Source organism: Microcaecilia unicolor, chromosome 1 (genome assembly GCF_901765095.1).
Source record: "Microcaecilia unicolor chromosome 1, aMicUni1.1, whole genome shotgun sequence".
Classification (NCBI taxonomy): domain Eukaryota; kingdom Metazoa; phylum Chordata; class Amphibia; order Gymnophiona; family Siphonopidae; genus Microcaecilia; species Microcaecilia unicolor.
In genome coordinates, this window is record NC_044031.1 from 253,750,776 (window position 1) to 253,771,171 (window position 20,396).

At 39.8% G+C, this 20,396-nt stretch overlaps 1 protein-coding gene across 1 annotated transcript in view; it reads right to left on the bottom strand.

Moving 5' to 3' along the window:
• Positions 1 to 20,396, bottom strand: part of TOP2B (DNA topoisomerase II beta) — a 507,457-nt gene that overhangs the window by 53,519 nt on the left and 433,542 nt on the right. The window contains 2 exon segments of the mRNA XM_030205679.1: positions 3,004 to 3,111; positions 5,073 to 5,152. Coding sequence (XP_030061539.1) covers positions 3,004 to 3,111; positions 5,073 to 5,152 — 188 coding nt within the window.

Below are 20,396 nucleotides of genomic sequence, written 5' to 3' on the forward strand. Positions count from 1 at the left end.
ATGAGTCACAATGCTGGAGTTAAGAATCATGACCTGAATACCTTTATCCCAATAAAATCTAGGTTCTGGCTCTTTTTCTGGTGGAGTATTAGTGTACCTTTTTTTTTTTTAATGCTTTGCTTTCTTCAAAGCACACTCTTACAAAGTGATGTGGTAGCTATAGTATATTAAATCCCAAGCTTGTCTGCACCTTGCATTTACAAGCCAGTTTGGACAATGTCATTCTGCCACAATGTTTGAAGCTCTTTCTGTGTATGGGCACTGCTACGATGCCCTTTGGAATATCAATATTGTAGTAAACCAAAACATCCACTGTAGGCTACTTGGACTGTAAAGGAATCACCTAAATCATTTTCTTCACAAATTGAAATGATACCCCTGGCTATCAGCAGTGATAGTTTAGACTTCTTTGACTGATCATTCTGGTGACTCTCCCCAAGTTTGCTCAGAAAAGTAAGAGCCTGAAAGGGAAGAACAGTCTCTCTCTATACTAATGGAATAGACCCCTTGGCGGGCTCCAAGTAGAAGGATTCTTTTCCTTCTGGACTGACTTAGTTAGGTGTATAGCCTCCATGCACACTAAGAGGTGAGGGGAAAATGCAGGGCAGTGTAAGGTTGAAGAAAGCCCTTTACGTTATTCAAAGCAAGTTACAGAACTCAGAGTAAATAGAGGTGTTTCTCGGACATATTTTTGGAACGAACCTTAAAAAAAAAAAAAAAAAAAAAAAAAAAAAACAACAGCCAAAGCTTTGGCATATCTATGAGGAAAGTATTTACAAAATAATCCCAATATTCTGTTTTCCTTGGAAAGAAACACTGGCTCCACACTCCCTGCTACACTGACTAGTTTGTAAAAGACTCAACAAACCCTGAGTTCCAGGCTGTCATGACACCCAGGTTTATAGCTTGCATTGGTTGCCGACTGAGAAATGGGGGCTCTCCTGCAAATTGAACCATATGATTCGGTTCACAGTAAGATTGCACCATGCAATGCAGGCATTTCCTATGCTGGTCTCCTTGTCTCAAGTCTTGTAACATAGTAAATGATGCATGGTCCATTCAATCTTCCCAAAAAGGTGAAGAAACACATACTTGATCCTGATCAACCTTTAACTTTCACGATACAGACCTTGGAAAGCAAAGCCCATACGAGCAGACTTCTAACTACTAAAGTGGCCTTTTAAGCACCATTCCTGTCCATCATAACACATATGAACTGCCATGAGGTCATTTAAGTTTTATTTTGAATCTATCCTTTTTACCCAAAGAATCCTCTGTGTTTATCCCACACTTTTTAAAATTCCTTCACTATTTTTCTCTCTATCACTTCCATTGGGAGGGCACGCTAGGCATCCATCACCATCTCCATGAGGAATCATTTCCTGATGTTGCTCCTAAGTCTACCACCCTGAAACCTCAATTTTTCATAATACTTTAGTGGAAAAATCTTTCAAAAATAAACTTTTTTGTAACTTAGCTTAACATTAGGACCCCTCGCCGACATGGGTCACGTTTCGCTCTAAGAGACTGCTGGGTCAGGGCATGGTCCTTCAAAAATGTGGATGCTTCCAAAACATATCATCAAGAAATTAAAAAAACATTTAAGTATTATGAAAATATATGGTATGAATTATAAAAGCAGTAAAACCAATGAAGATGCTGGTGAATCATAAGGCTGAGATCCTTATGTGAAGAGTCGCTACTGAGGTTTCTGAAGATTTGGGTGCACCTTAGTGTGATAAATTGGTAAAGAAATAAATGTTTAGCGCTGCGATACCATAATAACTTGGGAAGGCAGCAAACATATTGAAGGGGTTAAGACCAATGGGAACAAGGTGACTTTCTTGAGAGAGAGAGAGAGAGACAGAGACAGAGAGAAAGGAAGAGGGTAGAGGGCTATAAGGGTGAATGAAAAGAGAGAAAAAAAAAAAAACTGGATAAGGACAAAGTTGGGAGTGAGAAAGACTGGTGAGGACCCAGGCTATGGTGACAAGTGAAGTAAACAGGTAGCTATCAGGTGGGCACCAGCATGATGTTGACAGCATGCTAGGGGGAGGAAGTTAATAGCTTCCACCAATAGTGTGCAGTGGCAAATTAAGGGCCTGATTTTCTAAGCTTTAGACACAGAATAGGAGAACAATGAATCAAGCCCTAAGGAAGCTGTTTCATGGGGACAATGAGGGGGGTTGCGATAAGACAGGTCTCAACCATTGTTTGTACGTTTTTGGGCTGGCTCCTGGAATCAAAGGAAATTTTTTTAACGTCACACCAACACACACTAAAAGCTGCAACTGAATTTGCAGCATGCATCGTGTTTCTAATTCAACTGCCACATCAAATATTAACTTACTAATGTTGCTCCAAATGAACTTAGATATTCTGGTGGCACTATAAGAAAGACGGCTTATTTTGGCCCAAAATGCACAGAACATATTAGTGATGGGAATTAGTGATGAATAAGATCTGAAGTACTGCACTACGTGAGGAAAAGGGACAAAAAAAGAAGGGACTAGAGGCTTCTCCTTATTTCTGTCCAACACAGATTAATGTTAATGTTAGTATAACTGTAAATACAGGTAACCAGATCTGTAAGTTTCAGAAAGATTTGAAATTTGGTCTTTATCAAAGGAGATCTCTGAAGAACAAAGCCCTACCACACACAAAACACCAGAAGTTAAAATTCATGGACTCTATTATCTTTAATTATCTCTGTTGTTTTATACGTTGCATATACGATTACTATCTTATTATTACATTGTTTAATTGTATTTTACTAACTATAGCCTGCACTATGGTATTGTGTAAGCCACATTGAGCCTACAACTAGTGGGGAAATGTTGGGTATAAATGTATTAAATAAATAAAAATAAATGAAAGACCTCTGATAGGAGGCAGGCTGAGACAGAAGTAAAAGGAACACCTTCTGAGAAAAATTAGAAAAAAATACCAACAGCTGTGTTCTGTATGCATTATATTAATTCATAAATTAAACAATTCTAGTACCTTTTTTAGTAGCTACTGTTTTACTTGGAGCTTTCTCTGCTGATTTCACAAAGCTGGAGGAGTATACTGGACCAGAATCATCTCCATCACTGTCCAACTTTGTTATATCTGTAAAGTGTGAAAGAAAGTTTATGAAACAGAAGTATCACCTAAAATCCTGAAAAGTATCAGCTTCTCCGATTCATGGATCATCTGTTTTATTCCATCTCCTCTATTCTTTTTATGCTTATAATCAGCAACGCCATCCATTTAAAGGATGTTACTGAACATATGTATAGCTAGGCCAACTCTTTCACTGGCCTAATTTATGCATACAAGCTATGAACTGAACAGATGAACTTTGCTGATCTATGTATAATTTTCATGTCCACCCCTGACCTACCCCATATTTTTTAAAATGCTTTTGCAGTTGGCATTAGCATTGTCTGCATAACTCTAAAATATCAGACCCTATATTTTTATATGCTGTTACAACCAATATATTTCCCTAGGATCATGAACCATGATTAATTGTATTTTGAGCTTGAGTTTGAATTGTGCTATATTACACTTCAGGAAGAGATGATGCAAGTAAAGTTTATTAAAAAAAAAAAAAGCAAGCAGAACCCAGATTTATTTAATATCTAGAAGAAGGTAGTATTAGATTTTAGGTTATCCCTATCTGGAAGATTGGTTCGTACTCTGAAGTCCAGTTATTGGAGTGTTACTGTGCAGTGAAGCTGAGCACCCCAATCCAATGAGGGAGTCTGGCAGTCACTCACACCAGCTGGGTTGGGAGAGTGCAGTTTGGTCTCCTGATGATGGCTATATGAAACGTGGTCCATGCTGAAACTGAGGCAGATTTGTGGAAATACGTTGAAAGGACATTTGGAAGAAAAGCTTTTCAGCAATCAATCACTGAACCAATGTAACGCAAGGAGTTTAGAATTGTCCCGTCACAAGCAGTGGATTTGGACATAGCAAGAGTTGGGAGTGATCAACAAAGGAATATTTTGAGTGTGTAATAGGATTTTGAGCGCTCCGGAGCAGTGGCTTTAGGATTTAATTTTTACAACTGTGAAGTTCTTGGGAAATCGCATTTGGGATACTTGTATTCAAGAAGATAAGTAATCAATCAATTTTTTACTGTTCAGTTTTTCTGAATATTTGACTGCTTGAATAAGTGCTGGTGGTGCAATGATTTTCAGCAGAAAACCATAATTTGCCAAGTTTGCTGTTGTGGGGATAAATTAAGCGCCTTTTCACAATTTTATAAATATTTTAAAGAATATTTTTAAAATAGAAACTAGAATTTGGAGTAATTAGCTTATAGTTTGTGAGATATTTTGAATAAACTTGAGAATCAACAAACATGATTACATTATTAAATATGTATGAGATATTTTGGCACACAATGGGGGCAGTGTGCATGCAGATCTCACACACATTTGTTAAAGGGTAGAAGTTATTTGTTTTGACGTTTAATAAAGTTTTATGAGATGCAATGGTTTTATAAGTAGTATGCACATTCATTAGGGATATCCTGAAAACCTGACATATTTGCAGCTCCCCCAAGACTCAACTTGAGCATTACTGGTATAGAACAAACTAACACGGCAGACTTCTTCCTTTTTCAGTTCATATACTGCTGCTCATTGTTTTTGCAATTAAATGTAATTTATTAAACTGCTTCCAAATTGTTTTTCCTGGATTTTAACAGTATATAGTTGACAAACAAAGGTCAAAACTGATGAATTGTTGGGTTTTAAAAGTACACTGGGAAAACGGAAGTAGACGTGGAAATAAAGATTAAGACCCCCCCCCCCATGGTAGGTCAGAGCTGGAAAGACAGAGGTCAACCACTCACAATAACCTAACAGGTATGCACAAGCGATTCAAAGCTACTGTAGAAGTGTTTGGAAGGTTTCTTGGGTGACACATTTTGAAGTGCAATTTGACTATTTTAGAAATGAAGTAGGATATTTGCAACCAGAAAATGAACAGACAGTAGCAAAACTTTTACAAACATGCCAAAGATCTCTTTAACTCTGGGATAAAATTGAACAGCCTTGTTATAGAAAACTACATACCATTTCCTGACTTCTGAGAATAAGAAGAAAATGAAAACAGGTCCCCAAAGTCTTTGTCTTTCTTTTCTTGAGATGATTTTCTGGTTAAAAAAAAAGAAAAAGAAAGAATGTCATGCAGCTACTGTAACAGAGGGCGGATATTCAGAAGCTCTTATATGCCAACTACATATGTGCCTTGGTTTAGAAATCTGGGTCCACCAAATGGATAAGTGTTGGTCATAAAGCTCAATGGCCAACCAAAGGTTATCTATTCAGAAGGTGAAGACAGTGGCAATCTGTGGCAGGACTAAAATGTATCCAGGTGACAGCAATACACAGCTATCCAAATAAATTTTATCAATTTAGGACACCAATTCACAAGCTATTCCTGGACTACCCCCTTAGCCATTCTTGTTTTCAGGATATTTACAATGTATATGGCATAAGAGTATATGGCACAAGAGTATATGGCAAGCAACTGCTTCTGTGCTTGCTAATTTCTCTCATGCATATTCATTATGGATATAGTTAATACATATCACACTAGCTAGTGGGTAAAAATAGAAAATGAAGGCAGATGATGACCACACCACCTATCCAGACAAGCCCATCGATACCAACTATTAAGCTATCACCCTTTCCTCTCCCTCAGAAATCCTCTGTGTTTGATCCATACTTCCTTGAATTCAGATACAGTTCTAATCTTCACTGCCTCCAGTGGGAGGATGCTCCAGATATCTAGTACCCTTTCCATAAAGAAATAATTTCCTTCAATTATTCCTAAATCTAGTCCCTTAATCTTCATTCTATGACCCTTGTTCTTGAACTCCCTTTCAACTGAAAGTTGCTTGCTTTCTGTACACTTATACTACCAAAATATATAAATGTCTCTATCATATCATACCCTTCCTCCTTTCTTCCAAAGTAAAAATACTCCAGGAATAGCTTAAGAAACTTTTACTTAGGAGAACCAAACAAATAGCAATCAAACAGTAAGTTATCATTTAAGTTTAGGACTGCAAATCAGCAGCCCTACCTACACAGGTAGGGCCGTTGAACATTGAGAATAAAAATGTATAAATTAGGAGACAGCTACTTCTATACTAGTCCATCACAGTTAATATTATTTAACTTGATTACTATTCATAAAACTTCTTCAGGGCTTAGGTTCAATTTATTTGTAAAAACATATTGTAGAATATGTACCTGCTTGCTCTCTTCACTCAGATAAAGCGAAGATACTTACCTACAGCAGGTATTCTCCGAGGACAGCAGGCTTCATATTGTCATGAGTGGGTAGATGCCAAACCACGTTGCACGGTCTGGCATTTATGCCAAAGTAAAAAAAAGTCAGAGCTTTGTGAAGCGCGAGCTGCGCTCCACTACGAATGCTTGAGTGCCTTCCCGCCCACCATGAGAATGCGGTTCCCTCAGTTTAATTTCAAAACAAAAACAAATAAAAATAAAATAACGAAAGAGACAACTCCAATGGGAGGTGGGCGGGATTGTGAAAATATGAAGACTGCTGTCCTCGGAGAATACCTGCTACAGGTAAGTATCTTCGCGTTCTTCGAGGACAAGAAGGCTTGCATATTCTCATGAGTGGGGAATCCCTAGCATCCAGGCTCACCGAAAACAAACATTGGTCAAATGGGCCTCGCAAAGGCGAAGACATTACACAGATTCTTATTATTTTTTATTATTTAGATTTGCTCACACCTTTTTCAGTAGTAGCTCAAGGTGAGGTACATTCAGGTACACTGGATATTTCTCTGTCCCAGGAGGGCTCACAATCTAAGTTTGTACCAGAGGCAATGGAGGGTTAAGTGACTTGCCCAAGATCACAAGGAGCAGCAGCGGGATTTGAACCGGCCACCTCTGGATTGCAAGACCGGTGCTCTAACCAAACTATATACAATCTGAATGAAAGTGCAGCCTGGAACAGAATAAAACGGGTCTAGGAGGATGGAGTTGGATTCTAGACCCCAAACGAATTCTGCAGCACTGACTGCCCAAACAGATTGTCATGTCGGGTATCCTGCTCATGGCAGTAGTGAAATGTGAATGTATGGTCTGAAGACCACGTCGCAGCCTTACAAATTTCTTCAATGGAGGCTGACCTCAACTGGGCTACCGATGCAGCCATGGTTCTAACATTGTGAGCTGTGACATGACCCTCTAAGGCCAGTCCAGCCTGGGCATAAGTGAAGGAAATGCAATCTGCCATCCAAATTGAAATGGTGCGTTTCCCGATGGCGACCCCCATCCTGTTGGGATCAAAAGAAACAAAAAGCTGGGTGGGCTGTCTGTGGGGCCTTGTCCGCTCCATGTAGTAGGCCAATGCTCTCTTGCAATCCAAGGTGTGCAAGCTGCTTTCGCCAAGATGGGTATGTGGTCGGGAAAAGAACATTGGCAAGACAATCGACTGGATCAGATGGAACTCTGACACCACCTTCGGCAGGACCTTAGGGTGCGTGCAAAGGACTACTGTGAAGAAACTTAGCATAAGGTGCATTCACTACTAAGGCCTGAAGCTCACTGACCCTACAAGCTGAATTAACAGCCACCAAGAAAATGACCTTCCAGGTCAAGTACTTCAGACAGCAGGAATTGAGTGACTCAAAAGGAGCTTTCATCAACTACTACTACTACTATTTGACATTTCTAAAGCGCTACTAAGGTTACGCAGCGCTGTACAATATAACATAGAAGGACAGTCCCTGCTCTGAGAGCTTACAATCTAATGGACAAATGTACAATCAAGTAGTGGCAGTCAAATTGGGGCAGTCTAGGATCCTTGAGAGGTATCAGGTTAGGTGCCGAAGGCAACATTGAAGAGGTGGGCTTTGAGCAAGGATTTGAAGATGGGTAGGGAGGGGGCATGGCGTAGGGCCTCAGGAAGTTGATTCCAAGCATAGGGTGAGGCGAGGCAGAATGGGCGGAGCCTGGAGTTGGCGGTGGTGGAGAAGGGTACTGAGAGGAGGGATTTGTCCACCAAGAAAATGACCTTCCAGGTCAAGTACTTCAGACAGCAGGAATTGAGTGACTCAAAAGGAGCTTTCATCAACTGGGTGAGAACGACATTGAGATCCCATGACACTGGTGAAGGTTTGATAGGGGGCTTTGACAAAAGCAAACCTCTCATGAGGCGAACAACTAAAGGCTGTCCAGAGTTAGGCTTACCTTCTACATGGAGATAAGCACTAACTCCACTATGGTGAACTCTTATGGAGTTGGTCTTGAGACTAGACTCTGACAAGGGTAGAAGGTACTCAAGCAGGGTCTGTGTAAGACAAGTAAGAGGATCTAGGGCCCTGCTCTCACAGCAGATACGGTGTCTTAACAACATATCGACAATCAAACGATATAGTCTCAGTCTCCATAGCCAATAATACTCCCAAATAACCCAAATAACAAAAAGATTCACCTGCCCATTTCAATGGATAGTGTCCCCACCAAGCTATACCTTGACCCCATTCCCTTTGCAACGTCTCTGATTTGTCAAGATTTAACTTAAAGACTGAAAAATCCCCAAATTCAGTCATGCGTTCTAACAAAGCCCCTATCGAATCACATGAACCAACAAATCGTCAGCAAATGCGATTTTAAAGGTGTGTGTACCTAATTGAAAAACTTGTATGTGTGGATTCCTCTGAATGTCACGGAAGAGGGGGTCCATAGTAAGGAAAAAAACAAAAGTGGTGACAGTGGCCAACCCTGTCTGGTACCACAATATATTGAAAGTGGGGGGGGGGGGGGGGGGGGGGAGCAGTCCATTCACCCACACCTGAGCTTTAGGATAGAAAATACAAAGCCCGAATCGTTCTGAAAAAACCCACATATTCCATAAGCATCCAACACCCCAAATAAAAAGTCCCACACCACCCTGTCAAAGGCCTTTTCTGCATCAAAACTGATCAGCACAGAAGGAACATCTTGACCAGCTGCCAACTCTAGAGTAGCAAGAATCTTTCTCACATTCTTGGTAATGCTGCGGCCTTGCACGAAACCCATCGGGAAGTATACGAGATAGACGGTTTGCCAAACCTTTGCAAATAATTTGGCTTCATAATTGAGCAACGAGATCAGTCTATATGATTCCGGTTTCTGTGGATCTCAACCTGGTTTTGGCAAAACAACTATCTGGGCTAGCCACAAGGATTCAAACAGCCTTCCCTCTCCTACTATAGAATTAAACACAGAAGTCAGCGGGGATACAACTTCCTCCCTCAGCATCTTACAGAACTCTCCTCTATAGCCATCAGGTCCAGGAGCCGTACTGAGAGGTCCCCTTTGTATAGCCCAAGATACCTCCTCCACCGCAAAAGGCACATTTACTATAGCCAAACTGTCCGAATCCAACTGCAAAAGATCCAAACCAGAAAGATACATAAAGATTTCCAACGGAGGAGGATCAGGGGATGAATACAGATGGGCATAGTAGTCTCTCATAATGCAATTAATTTGAGCATCCCCAGTGCAGGAGTACAGAGCATCAATCTTAAAAAGCCCCTGACGGGGATGAGCCAAGCAGGCTAGTAATCTACCACTCTTATTTCCATGCTTGTATAATTGATATTGAAAATAACTACGTGACTTTTGGGTAGTGTAATGAATTAATTCAGAGTATGCTGAAACTCTAATAGCTGAGTTTTAACCTGTAAATTATGGTGGATCCTATAAAGATGTCTCAGACACGTAACCTCCCTTTCCAACCAGAGCAACTCCCTGTCTCCGACCTTCTTTTGATGACTAATATAGGGCATAATCTCTCCCCTGAGCACTACTTTAGCAGTATCCCAATATATATGATAGGATTATCCACATGAGCAGCATTTGCTTCCTTAAATATCTGATATTATATTTCAATGAGATAACGTCTAGAAATCTCCCATCTCCGTAAAGATGAACAGGGAACTTCCACTGATAGTGTTGTGGAGATGCCCCGGGAAACTCCAAACAAGCAGATACCATAGCATGAGCCGAGATTTTAATGGGTCCAATCTCTGCTGCCTCTATCATAGTAAACAGACAGCGAGATATGAAAATGTAATCAATCCTGGACATGGTGGCGTGCGCCCGAGACAAGTGAGTATAGTCCCTTTCTACCGAGTGCAAGGTGCGCCAAATACCCACCAAATCCAGAATCTCATTCAGCATTGGAATACCCCGGGACTCGTGGAAGGATCCACTCACTGTCTCATGAGATCTATCTAGCCTCAGATCCCCCACTTCATTAGTCCCCTCCTATCAAAATTGAACCCCATCACAGCTTTGAAGATGATGAAGAATCAGCTTGTAGAAAGCTTTACTGTAAGCATTTGGTGCATAAATATTGCAAAGGAGCAGTGGTTGGCGTTCAATAGTTAGATGAACCAACAAAAATCACAAAGCATCATCATAAATAATTTTATGAGTAGCAAGCAGGATCCCTTTCAAACTAATGTGACACCCACTTTTTTGGCCCGTGCTGGAGATTCAAAATAAATAACGACCCACCAGCGACAAAGCTTTTGATGCTCCCTAGCATCTAGATACTTTTCTTGGATGAGGGCAATGGACGCCTTCTGTTGGTTTAGCGCTTGAAGAATTTTCTCACGCTTAATTGGGGAAGAAATACCTCTCACATTCCAGGTCACTATGTTGAAAGGCATTAAGTGACAGCATTATACAAATGATACAAAAAGTTGATAACCACTCTAATAGAGCGAAAAGGGAATCCCAGCCAGTACTCTCACCACCCCAACCATACTATCTTCTGGTGATTGTGCGGTTTTTGGTTTTTTAAAAATATCTTCTTCCGTTATTTGTCCTCTCTTTTTTTAGAGCGTTTTTACTCCCATATTTTAGGTGGGAACTTTTCATGTTTTTTTTACTGCTAAGGCAGTGTCACTCCATTCTCACAGAAGTAACTTCGATTCAATGTAAGTGTTATGCTTTTACTTCAAGTCAGTTTCACTTCTTAGTAGTGCGTTCCAGATAATCACATTATTATACATGGCGTTTCAGACCGTATTGAATTACTCTGCACGTTGCACCAAAAACGGAACGCTTCTGACATCACACTGGAGTATGAAGGACACTTTTATATATTAATAATATGCCTGTTAGAAAGCAAGTATGTTGTTCATGAGGACACTTGTTTTTTCTGTACATTGCAGGCATAGTTTTAGATCTTTGGTTTTCACTGCGTTTAAAAATTCATGTATGTTAAGAATATAGGAAATATGTACTGCATGTGATGACTTCCAATTAAAAATGTTTACTGAAATTGTTTTATGGCAAGAACTATGCTTTGCTATGTTATTACACATGATATGGTGATTTTATTTGCACAGATGGTCTTTGTATATTTATTCAGTCTGACTTTCTATCCTCTACTATTTTTTAAGACAAACACATATCTTCTTTTTTGTAGCTGAAGTTTCAACAGTGTTGTCATTGTATGAATTACTATTATAGGACCTTTTTGCAGTATGGAGTCATTTTTTTTCTCATACTGAACAAGCAGGATTTCATGAGTTTGTATGTTTATCAGTATGTATTTTTATTTGTTCAGAAATTAAGACGTAGCGGAGAGATTGAATGAATTCTTTGCTTCGGTCTTCACCGAGGAAGATTTGGGTGGGATACTGGTGTCGGAAATGGTATTTCAAGCGGATGAGTCGGAGAAACTTACTGACTTCATGGTAAACCTGGAGGACGTAATGGGGCAGTTCTACAAACTGAAGAGTAGTAAATCTCCTGGACTGGATGGTATTCATCCTAGAGTACTAATAGAATTGAAAAATGAGCCTGCGGAGCTACTGTTAGTGATATGCAATTTATCCTTAAAATCGAGCATGGTACCGGAAGATTGGAGGGTGGCCAATGTAACGCTGATTTTTAAAAAAGGTTCCAGGGGAGATCCAGGAAATTATAGACCGATGAGTCTGACGTCGGTGCTGGGGAAAGTGGTAGAGGCTATTATCAAAAACAAAATTACACAGCACATCCCAAGGGCATGGATTACTGAGACCAAGTCAGCACGGCTTTTGTGTGGGCAAATCTTGCCTGACCAATTTACTTCAATTCTTTGAAGGAGTAAACAAACATGTGGACAAAGGGGAGCCGGTTGATATTGTGTATCTGGATTTTCAAAAGGCGTTTGACAAGGTACCTCATGAAAGGCTACAGAGGAAATTGGAGGGTCATGGGATAGGAGGAAATGTCCTATTGTGGATTAAAAACTGGTTGAAGGATAGGAAACAGAGAGTGAGGTTAAATGGGCAGTATTCACAATGGAGAAGGGTAGTTAGTGGGGCTCCTCAGGGGTCTGTGCTAGGACCGCTGCTTTTTAATATATTTATAAATGATTTAGAGATGGGAGTAACTAGCGAGGTAATTAAATTTGCTGATGACACAAAGTTATTCAAAGTTGTTAAATCACGACAGGATTGTGAAAAATTACAAGAGGACCCTTACGAGACTGGGAGACTGGGCGGCTAAATGGCAGATGACGTTTAATGTGAGCAAGTGCAAGGTGATGCATGTGGGAAAAAAGAACCCGAATTATAGCTACGTCATGCAAGGTTCCGCGTTAGGAGTTACGGACCAAGAAAGGGATCTGGGTGTTGTCATCGATAATACACTGAAACCTTCTGCTCAGTGTGCTGCTGCGACTAGGAAAGCGAATAGAATGTTGGGTATTATTAGGAAAGGTATGGAAAACAGGTGTGAGGATGTTATAATGCCGTTGTATCGCTCCATGGTGCGACCGCACCTTGAGTATTGTGTTCAATTCTGGTCGCCGCATCTCAGGAAAGATATAATAGAATTGGAAAAGGTGCAGAGAAAGGCGACTAAAATGATAGCAGAAATGGGATGACTTCCCTATGAAGAAAGACTAAGGAGGCTAGGGCTTTTCAGCTTGGAGAAGAGACGGCTGAGGGGAGACATGATAAAGGCATATAAAATAATGAGTAGAGTGGAACAGGTGGATGTGAAGCGTCTGTTCACGCTTTCCAAAAATACTAGGACTAGGGGGCATGCGATGAAACTACAGTGTAATAAATTTAAAACAAATCGGAGAAAATGTTTCTTCACCCAACGCGTAATTAAACTCTGGAATTCGTTGCCGGAGAACATGGTGAAGGCAGTTAGCTTAGCAGAGTTTAAAAGGGGTTAGATGGTTTCCTAATGGACTTGGGAAAAGTCCACAATTCCAGGAACATGTATAGAATGTTTGTACATTTGGGAAGCTTGCCAGGTGCTTTTGGCCTGGATTGGCCGCTGTCGTGGACAGGATTCTGGGCTCGATGGACCCTTGGTCTTTTCCCAGTGTGGCATTACTTATGTACTTATTTTTTAAACTTTTTTATTAATTTTTATTTGTTAATATGTGTTATTTTTATTACATTTTACTATATAAGTAAACTTTACTTTAGTATTTTATTAGACACCTGACGCAGGTGCTTGCTCGCCGAAACATGACCCATGTCGGGTCTTTGCAATAAAGTCCACCTTTGTCCTGTTCCTGGGGGTCGGTTTGTGCTTTTTGGCTTGACTGATTGGTACCCTCTCTTTTTTTACTCTCATACTTCTATGCACAACATAATTTTTTTTCATATACTTTTTTTTTCAACCACTGGATCTGGATGGTTCACAAGCAATTAACAAAAACATTTAGCAACCGAAAATACAAAAACTAAACAAAAGATATAAAGTTGTCTTAATTACAATGAATTTGAAAAAGCCGAAATGTAAATAATCAGTTTCTAATCTAAATTCATAGGCAAAGAATTCCATAATGTAACAGTTACGTGAGAGAATAACTTCTTACAAAAAGAAACCAATTTAACAGATGAACAAGGAACAGATAGTTTGTTCATATTTAAAAATCTACATGGGCCTTGACCTGACCAAAGAGAGATTAACAAAACCAAATATGGAATCGCCTATATAAAACTTTAAAAACCAAACATAACATCTTAAAATTAATCCTGGCTATAACCAGAAGCCAAAGCAAGGATATGAGTAATGGAGTAATACTATCAAACTTAGTTGTATAAAGTACAACTCGTGCAGCTGTTATTTTGCAATCCTATAAATTAATTTAATTTTGAAAATCCAAAGAACAGAGCACTATAATAATCAACTCTCGAAAAAAAAAAAAAGCATGGACTACTTTATGCAAGTCATCCAGAGAGAAAAAGTAATCAATTTGATATAACATACAGAGCTGAAAAAAGACTGAACAAGTTAATTGCCTAATTTAGTAATCACCCTTTACTTCTGTATCCAATCAAATCCCTAAACTACAAACCTCTTTTGCAGAGTAATTTAACATCCAAAATTGGGCTTGAAGAAAAAAAAAAAAAAAAGAGGAATTTCCAGTTACCCATAATAATGTGGGGGTTTTTTTTTTCCAGAATTTAATTTAGGGCGATGGGAAGCTATCCAACTTGAAATAAGAAAACAATCATTCATCTTGTCAAAAAGACTTTGGATAGAATTTGTTAATGGAAAAATAATCTGTACATCATCTGCATAAAATAGACCCAAAGTCCTAAGGAAACTAAAGCAAACAAACAAAATATGGAAAAAGTGGGAAACCCTGCGGGACCCCACAACCTGGATTCGAAGTAGATGAACAAGACTAATTTTTAATACATTTTTAGTTTGTTTCTTAAAAACCTGAAAACCAAGAAATAACTGATCCAGAAATTCCATTTCTCCACTCTGGAAAACCGACTGCGGAGTACCACAGGGATCACCTCACTCACCCATCCTTTTTAACCTATTGATGACCCCATTAGCCAAGTCTCTTTTCAATCAAGGCCTTAAACCTTTTCTGTATGCGGACGATGTCACAATATATATACCTTTCAAATCAAACCCATCAGAAATCACCAACGTAATAAAAAACAGCATAAGCATAATGGACACCTGGGCAACAGCATTCAAATTAAAACAAAGAAAAAACACACAGTCTCATTCTTTCATCCCAACATTGTACAAACCACCCCACTGCCATACACACCCCAGAATATACTCTCCCAATGTCAGACAACCTGAAAATCCTCGGCATTACCAAATACAGCAACTTAACTCTAGAGAACCAAGCAACTGCCACTACAAAGAAAATGTCCCACACAATGTGGAAACTCAAATGGATAAAACAATTCTTCCCGAGAGAAACTTTTTGTAACATGATTCAAACAATGGTACTAACCCCATGTCGATTATTACAATGAAATATGTGTGGGATGCTAAGAACAAATCCTAAGGAAACTTCAGACTGCTCAGAATACGGCAGCCAGGCTTATCTATGGAAACAAGATTTGAAAGCGCAAAACCCCTTCTGGGAAAACTGCACTGGCTACCAAAGAACGTATTGCCTTCAAGATTTGTACTTTGGTTCACGAAATAATCCATGGCCTAGCTCCGAGCTACATGACTGAACTAATCGACTTTATAATTAGAAACACAACAGAATCAGCAAGAACGTACCTAATCCTTCACTTCCCAAGATGTAAAGGCCTGAAGTATAAATCAACATATGCACACAGCTCTGAAATACACCAAAAGACCTGAAAACAACGAATAATCATCTAAAATGCCGAAAAATCTAAAGACTCACCTTTTCAGGAAGGCATACCCCATACAAACACAAACACTGAATAATGAAACACAACAATTAAACTAGAAACGAACAGTACTAAATCCCCTACCACATGATCCCACCCTAGGAATCTAGCAAGGGAAGATAAAATTTCACTATCAATTATAATGCTCTATTACGTATCGTGTTGACATTGTAAATAGTATACCATACCATGCTTTGTATTGTTTTTGAATATTTTTACTGCTGTAATTGTCTATTGCTCATGTTTGACCTATTCTTTCTGTATACCGCCTTGAGTGAATTCCTTCAAAAAGTGGGTAAATAAATCCGCTCGGGTTGAACCACACCAAATCTAATTAACTGTACTTCCACACTGTATTTGTTCACACTGGGGTCTGTAACCACCTATTTGGAACTATGTAAGCCACATTGAGCCTACTAATAGGAAAATGTGGGATATAAATGTAACAAATAAATACATGGAGCTTAGGGGCTCTTTTACAAAGGCACTGTAGGCTCTACGTGTGTGCAGCATGCACCAAAACAAGACTACCACCAGGCTAGCGCACCCCCACAGTGGTAATTTCGTATTTGGCGCACGCCCATACTGCTGGGACAAATTATTTCCTACCGTGCGCAGTGTTTCTGGCGTTAATCAGCAGTTGGTGAGCCGGTTGATGTAGTGTACCTAGATTTTCAGAAAGCTTTTGATAAAGTTCCTCATGAGAGGCTCCTGAGAAAATTAAAGAGTCATGGAAAAGGAGGCAAGGTTCTGGTGTGGATTAGGGATTGGTTATTGGACAGAAAACAGAGGCAAGGGCTAAATGGTCATTTCTCTCAATGGAGGAGGTTCGTCTCCTCTTGCGTCGCTTCCCTCTCAATGCGTCCCGCCCTCGAAGGCGGGAAGCGCTGAGAGGGAAGCAACGCAAGAGAAGACAAACCTGCCTGCCTCAGTGAGGGGAGAGAGAATTGCTGGACATGGAGGGGAGGGAAGGGAAGGGGAGAGAGGAGAATCGCGACCGGGTAATCAAAAGATTTTGGAGTGCGGCAGCAGGAACGGAAGGGAGCGGTCAAGTGAGCCGAACCTCAGGAAAAAGGTGCCAGTCCGCTGTACCGGTGCGTACCGGCACAAAAAAAGCACTGGTTATGGTTGCCATATCTCAAAAAAGATATAGTGGAATTAGAAAAGGTTCAAAGAAGGATGATCAAAATGATAAAGGGGATGGAACTCCTCTCGTATGAGGAAAGGCTAAAGAGGTTAGGGCTCTTCAGCTTGGAAAAGAGATGGATGAAGGAAGATATGATTAAGGTCTACAAAATCCTGAATGGTGTAGGACGAGTAGAAGTAAATCGATTTTTTACTTGCTCCAAAATTACAAAGACTAGGGGACACTTGAGGAAGTTACATGGAAATACTTTTAAAACTAATAGAAGGAAATATTTTTTCACTCAGTGAATAGTTAAGCTCTGAAAATCTTTGCTGGAAGATGTGCAGTTAGCTTATCTGGTTTGAAAAAAGGTTTGGACAAATTCCTGAAGGAAAAGTCCATAGTCTGCTATTGAGACAGACATGGGATGCAACTGCTTGCCCTGGGATTTGTAGTATGAAATGTTGCCACGAATTGGGTTTCTGCCAGGTATTTGTGACCTGGCTTCGCCACTGTTTGGAAAACAGGATAGTGGGCTAGATGGATCATTGGTCTGACCCAGTATGGCTACTCTTATGACTGGTCACCATAAGTGCACCTCATGAGCCCTTACTGCTAGATCAATAGGTGGCATTAAGGGATCAGGCCATAAATAGGCATGTGCTGGTTTCAATTTTCCCAGACCAATGAAAAAAAAAAACCCTTTTTCCTAAGAACGGTAAAAACTGGCCCAGCGCACGTCAAAAATGCGCACCCAAACTACCGCAGAACATTTTTTGCTGCGGCTTAGTAAAAGGACCCTTTAGTGGTTCTAACAAAAGGTCATGATCAATGAGGTCAAATGCAGAAGAGAGATCCAGCTGCATTAATACTGCAGATTGATCTCAATCAATCAACCTTAATTCTGTAACCAGTGAGAGAAGACAAGTTTCTATACCATAATTTTTAATATTCAAACTGCATAGCATCCAGTAAATTAAATTTGTCCAAGTACTCTTGACTGTAAGTAGCTACCAATGCTTCAGCTATTTTAGTAAGGAAAGGACTATTAGCTATTGGGCGGTAATTGGAACAAATATCAAATTCAGAAACTTTAAACTAGGCCCTCGGAAATGCCTACTGATAGATTGCATAAAAATAGGTACAATCTTGTGGCATACTATTTATGTGTGCATACCCATGTGCAATTTTATAATAGCCTATCTTCATATGTAAAAAGAGGCTTCACATACAGAAAATGCTTTATGAAAAATTATCCCATTAATGTACTTATGTCTGTAGTCACTTCATCTACGAGTTAATGCTATACATGGCAGAAAACATGTGCACTTGTAGCTCATTACACCAATGTGCAAGAAAGAGTAGATGAAGGATGGGAGCATGCAAGAGTTAAACAAAGTTCAGAGCAACAGAGGAGGTGTGCATGCTGTACAAGATACTACAGGTGCTATAGTTATAGACATATTTCTTTCCTAATGTGATCTTAGATTAGAACAGTTGAAATTGTGGTTATTTAGTAAATACTTCTAGTCTTTGTTAGGTTGTTAATTTTTTGTTACATAATAAATAAAATCAAATTACATGAAAGATTACATTGGACAGATACACCAGTGCTGGGAAGACTTCTATGGTCCGTGCCTTAATCGTGGAACAGACTTGGATGGGCTGGAGTGGGGCTTTGATGACAACTTCAGTAGTTAAGAGAAAAAGGCCAGTGCCGGGCAGACTTCTACAGTCTGTGCCCTGAAAATGGCAAGGACAAATCAAGATCAAAGTATACATATGTAGAATCGCATCAGATCTTATGCTATGAGGTTTTTGGGCAGACTGGATGGACCATACAGGTTTTTGTCTGCAGTCATCTATTATGTTACAATGTTAACTTTCTGAGCTAATGGTTGATATAGTATATAAAAGCTGATGTGTTATTCTTCCTTCCCCTTTCAGTTCAACTGGAATTAGGGCTAGTATCCTCATGTCTTGTTTTTCATTCATAAGTTTACCTCAGCCCCCCCCCCCCCCACACCCCCACCGTATTTTACATGGGTGATAAATCCAGCCACCAGATATTGCCCTTGTTCATTTCCACGGTGCTCCCTTCTTTCCAAAAGGGCTGTGAATACTACTTCTGCAGCATTCCTGACTGATTCAACATATAGAAAATCTGATTAACTGAAACAGGAGCATACTGTATGGCAATGCACAGCACTGCCACTGAACTCCTGGGTCAGTTCAGGACAGCAAGGGCTCTTCTAGGAAGGTTTTCTTGTTTCTCCATTGAAATTAAAGTCAAAATTGTTACCATTAACTATAATGGGAGCTGTACAGCTAAGGGCAAGACAGGTGTGAACATTCAGGTCTGAGGTCTCCAGATCACAGACAACAGGAAAACAGTGGTGGAAAGAAGCATAAAACCCTATTATGGAAGGTGTCTAGGTAGAGCAGAGGGCTTTAACCCTTTAGTGTCCAATGTTCCTGTAATAAGCCATATGGGAACAGATTGATGGGAACATTGGACACTAAAGGGTTAATGGGTTTGTCTACCTCAAACATCTCCCAAGCATCCCTTTTTATAATAGCTGCCACTTAGAAGAACCTAAATATCATCTAGATATTCTCCTCTAGAGTCCAAAAAAATAAAGCTTCAGCATTATAAGTTAATACTTCAGATGGTATTCATATATAATGCAACCAGAAAACAATGGATGCCAGATGCCATATGTAATTACTAATCACTTATGAGGGAAAAGGCTTCCATAACTCTTTATTTGTAAGCAACAGAAATCCACCCATCATTCACAAATCTGAAATATCTATTAAGGATGTTTTAGGTGTTAAATATTTTATCATCCTCTGCATTCATGATTTCCCAAAAAAAAACAGAAGAACAAGACTCTACACTGTGCAGCAGGGCACAGGAAACAGTGAAACCACGACAACCAATGATGCACAAAGTCCTTTAATAAATATTGTCTGAACAACTTGGAAGATATTTATTAAAGGACATTTGTGCAACATTGGTCGACTTGTTTTTTTTTTGTCATTTCCACTGTTTCCTGTTCCCTTCATCATTTCCCAATCATTAAGTCACAAATATCTCACCTTTACCACAACTATCAAGACTTTCTTCTTCCCTTCACCTATATGAATATACAGAATCATTTTATCCAAGACATCAGAGATCCACCACTAGTTCCCTTTTCCAAGTACAGCCACGAACAGAACCCTTGATGACAAATATGCTCAGAAGTAGTCAGAACCAGCTCACCATATTTCCCAATTCCCTTAGTTTTAACACCTGTCTTACCACTGTTTCAAACATACGTTAGCCACTGTATGCTGCAAAACCTTCATGTGGAATACGGCCTCCCTTGCTAATTTCCTTAAGTCCCTTCAGAGCACTCAAGATGCTTGGTTTATGCTCTCTTGCCAGCAGGTGGAAACTGAGAGCTAATGACTTGTGACATCACTACTTAAGTATCTTGCACAGCCAGTGGCTGGTTGGTATTTAGCATCACAAAACAGTAAGTAGACACAACTCCCCGAAAACAAAGGATAACCAAACAGACAACAGTCACATATCTTGATTTA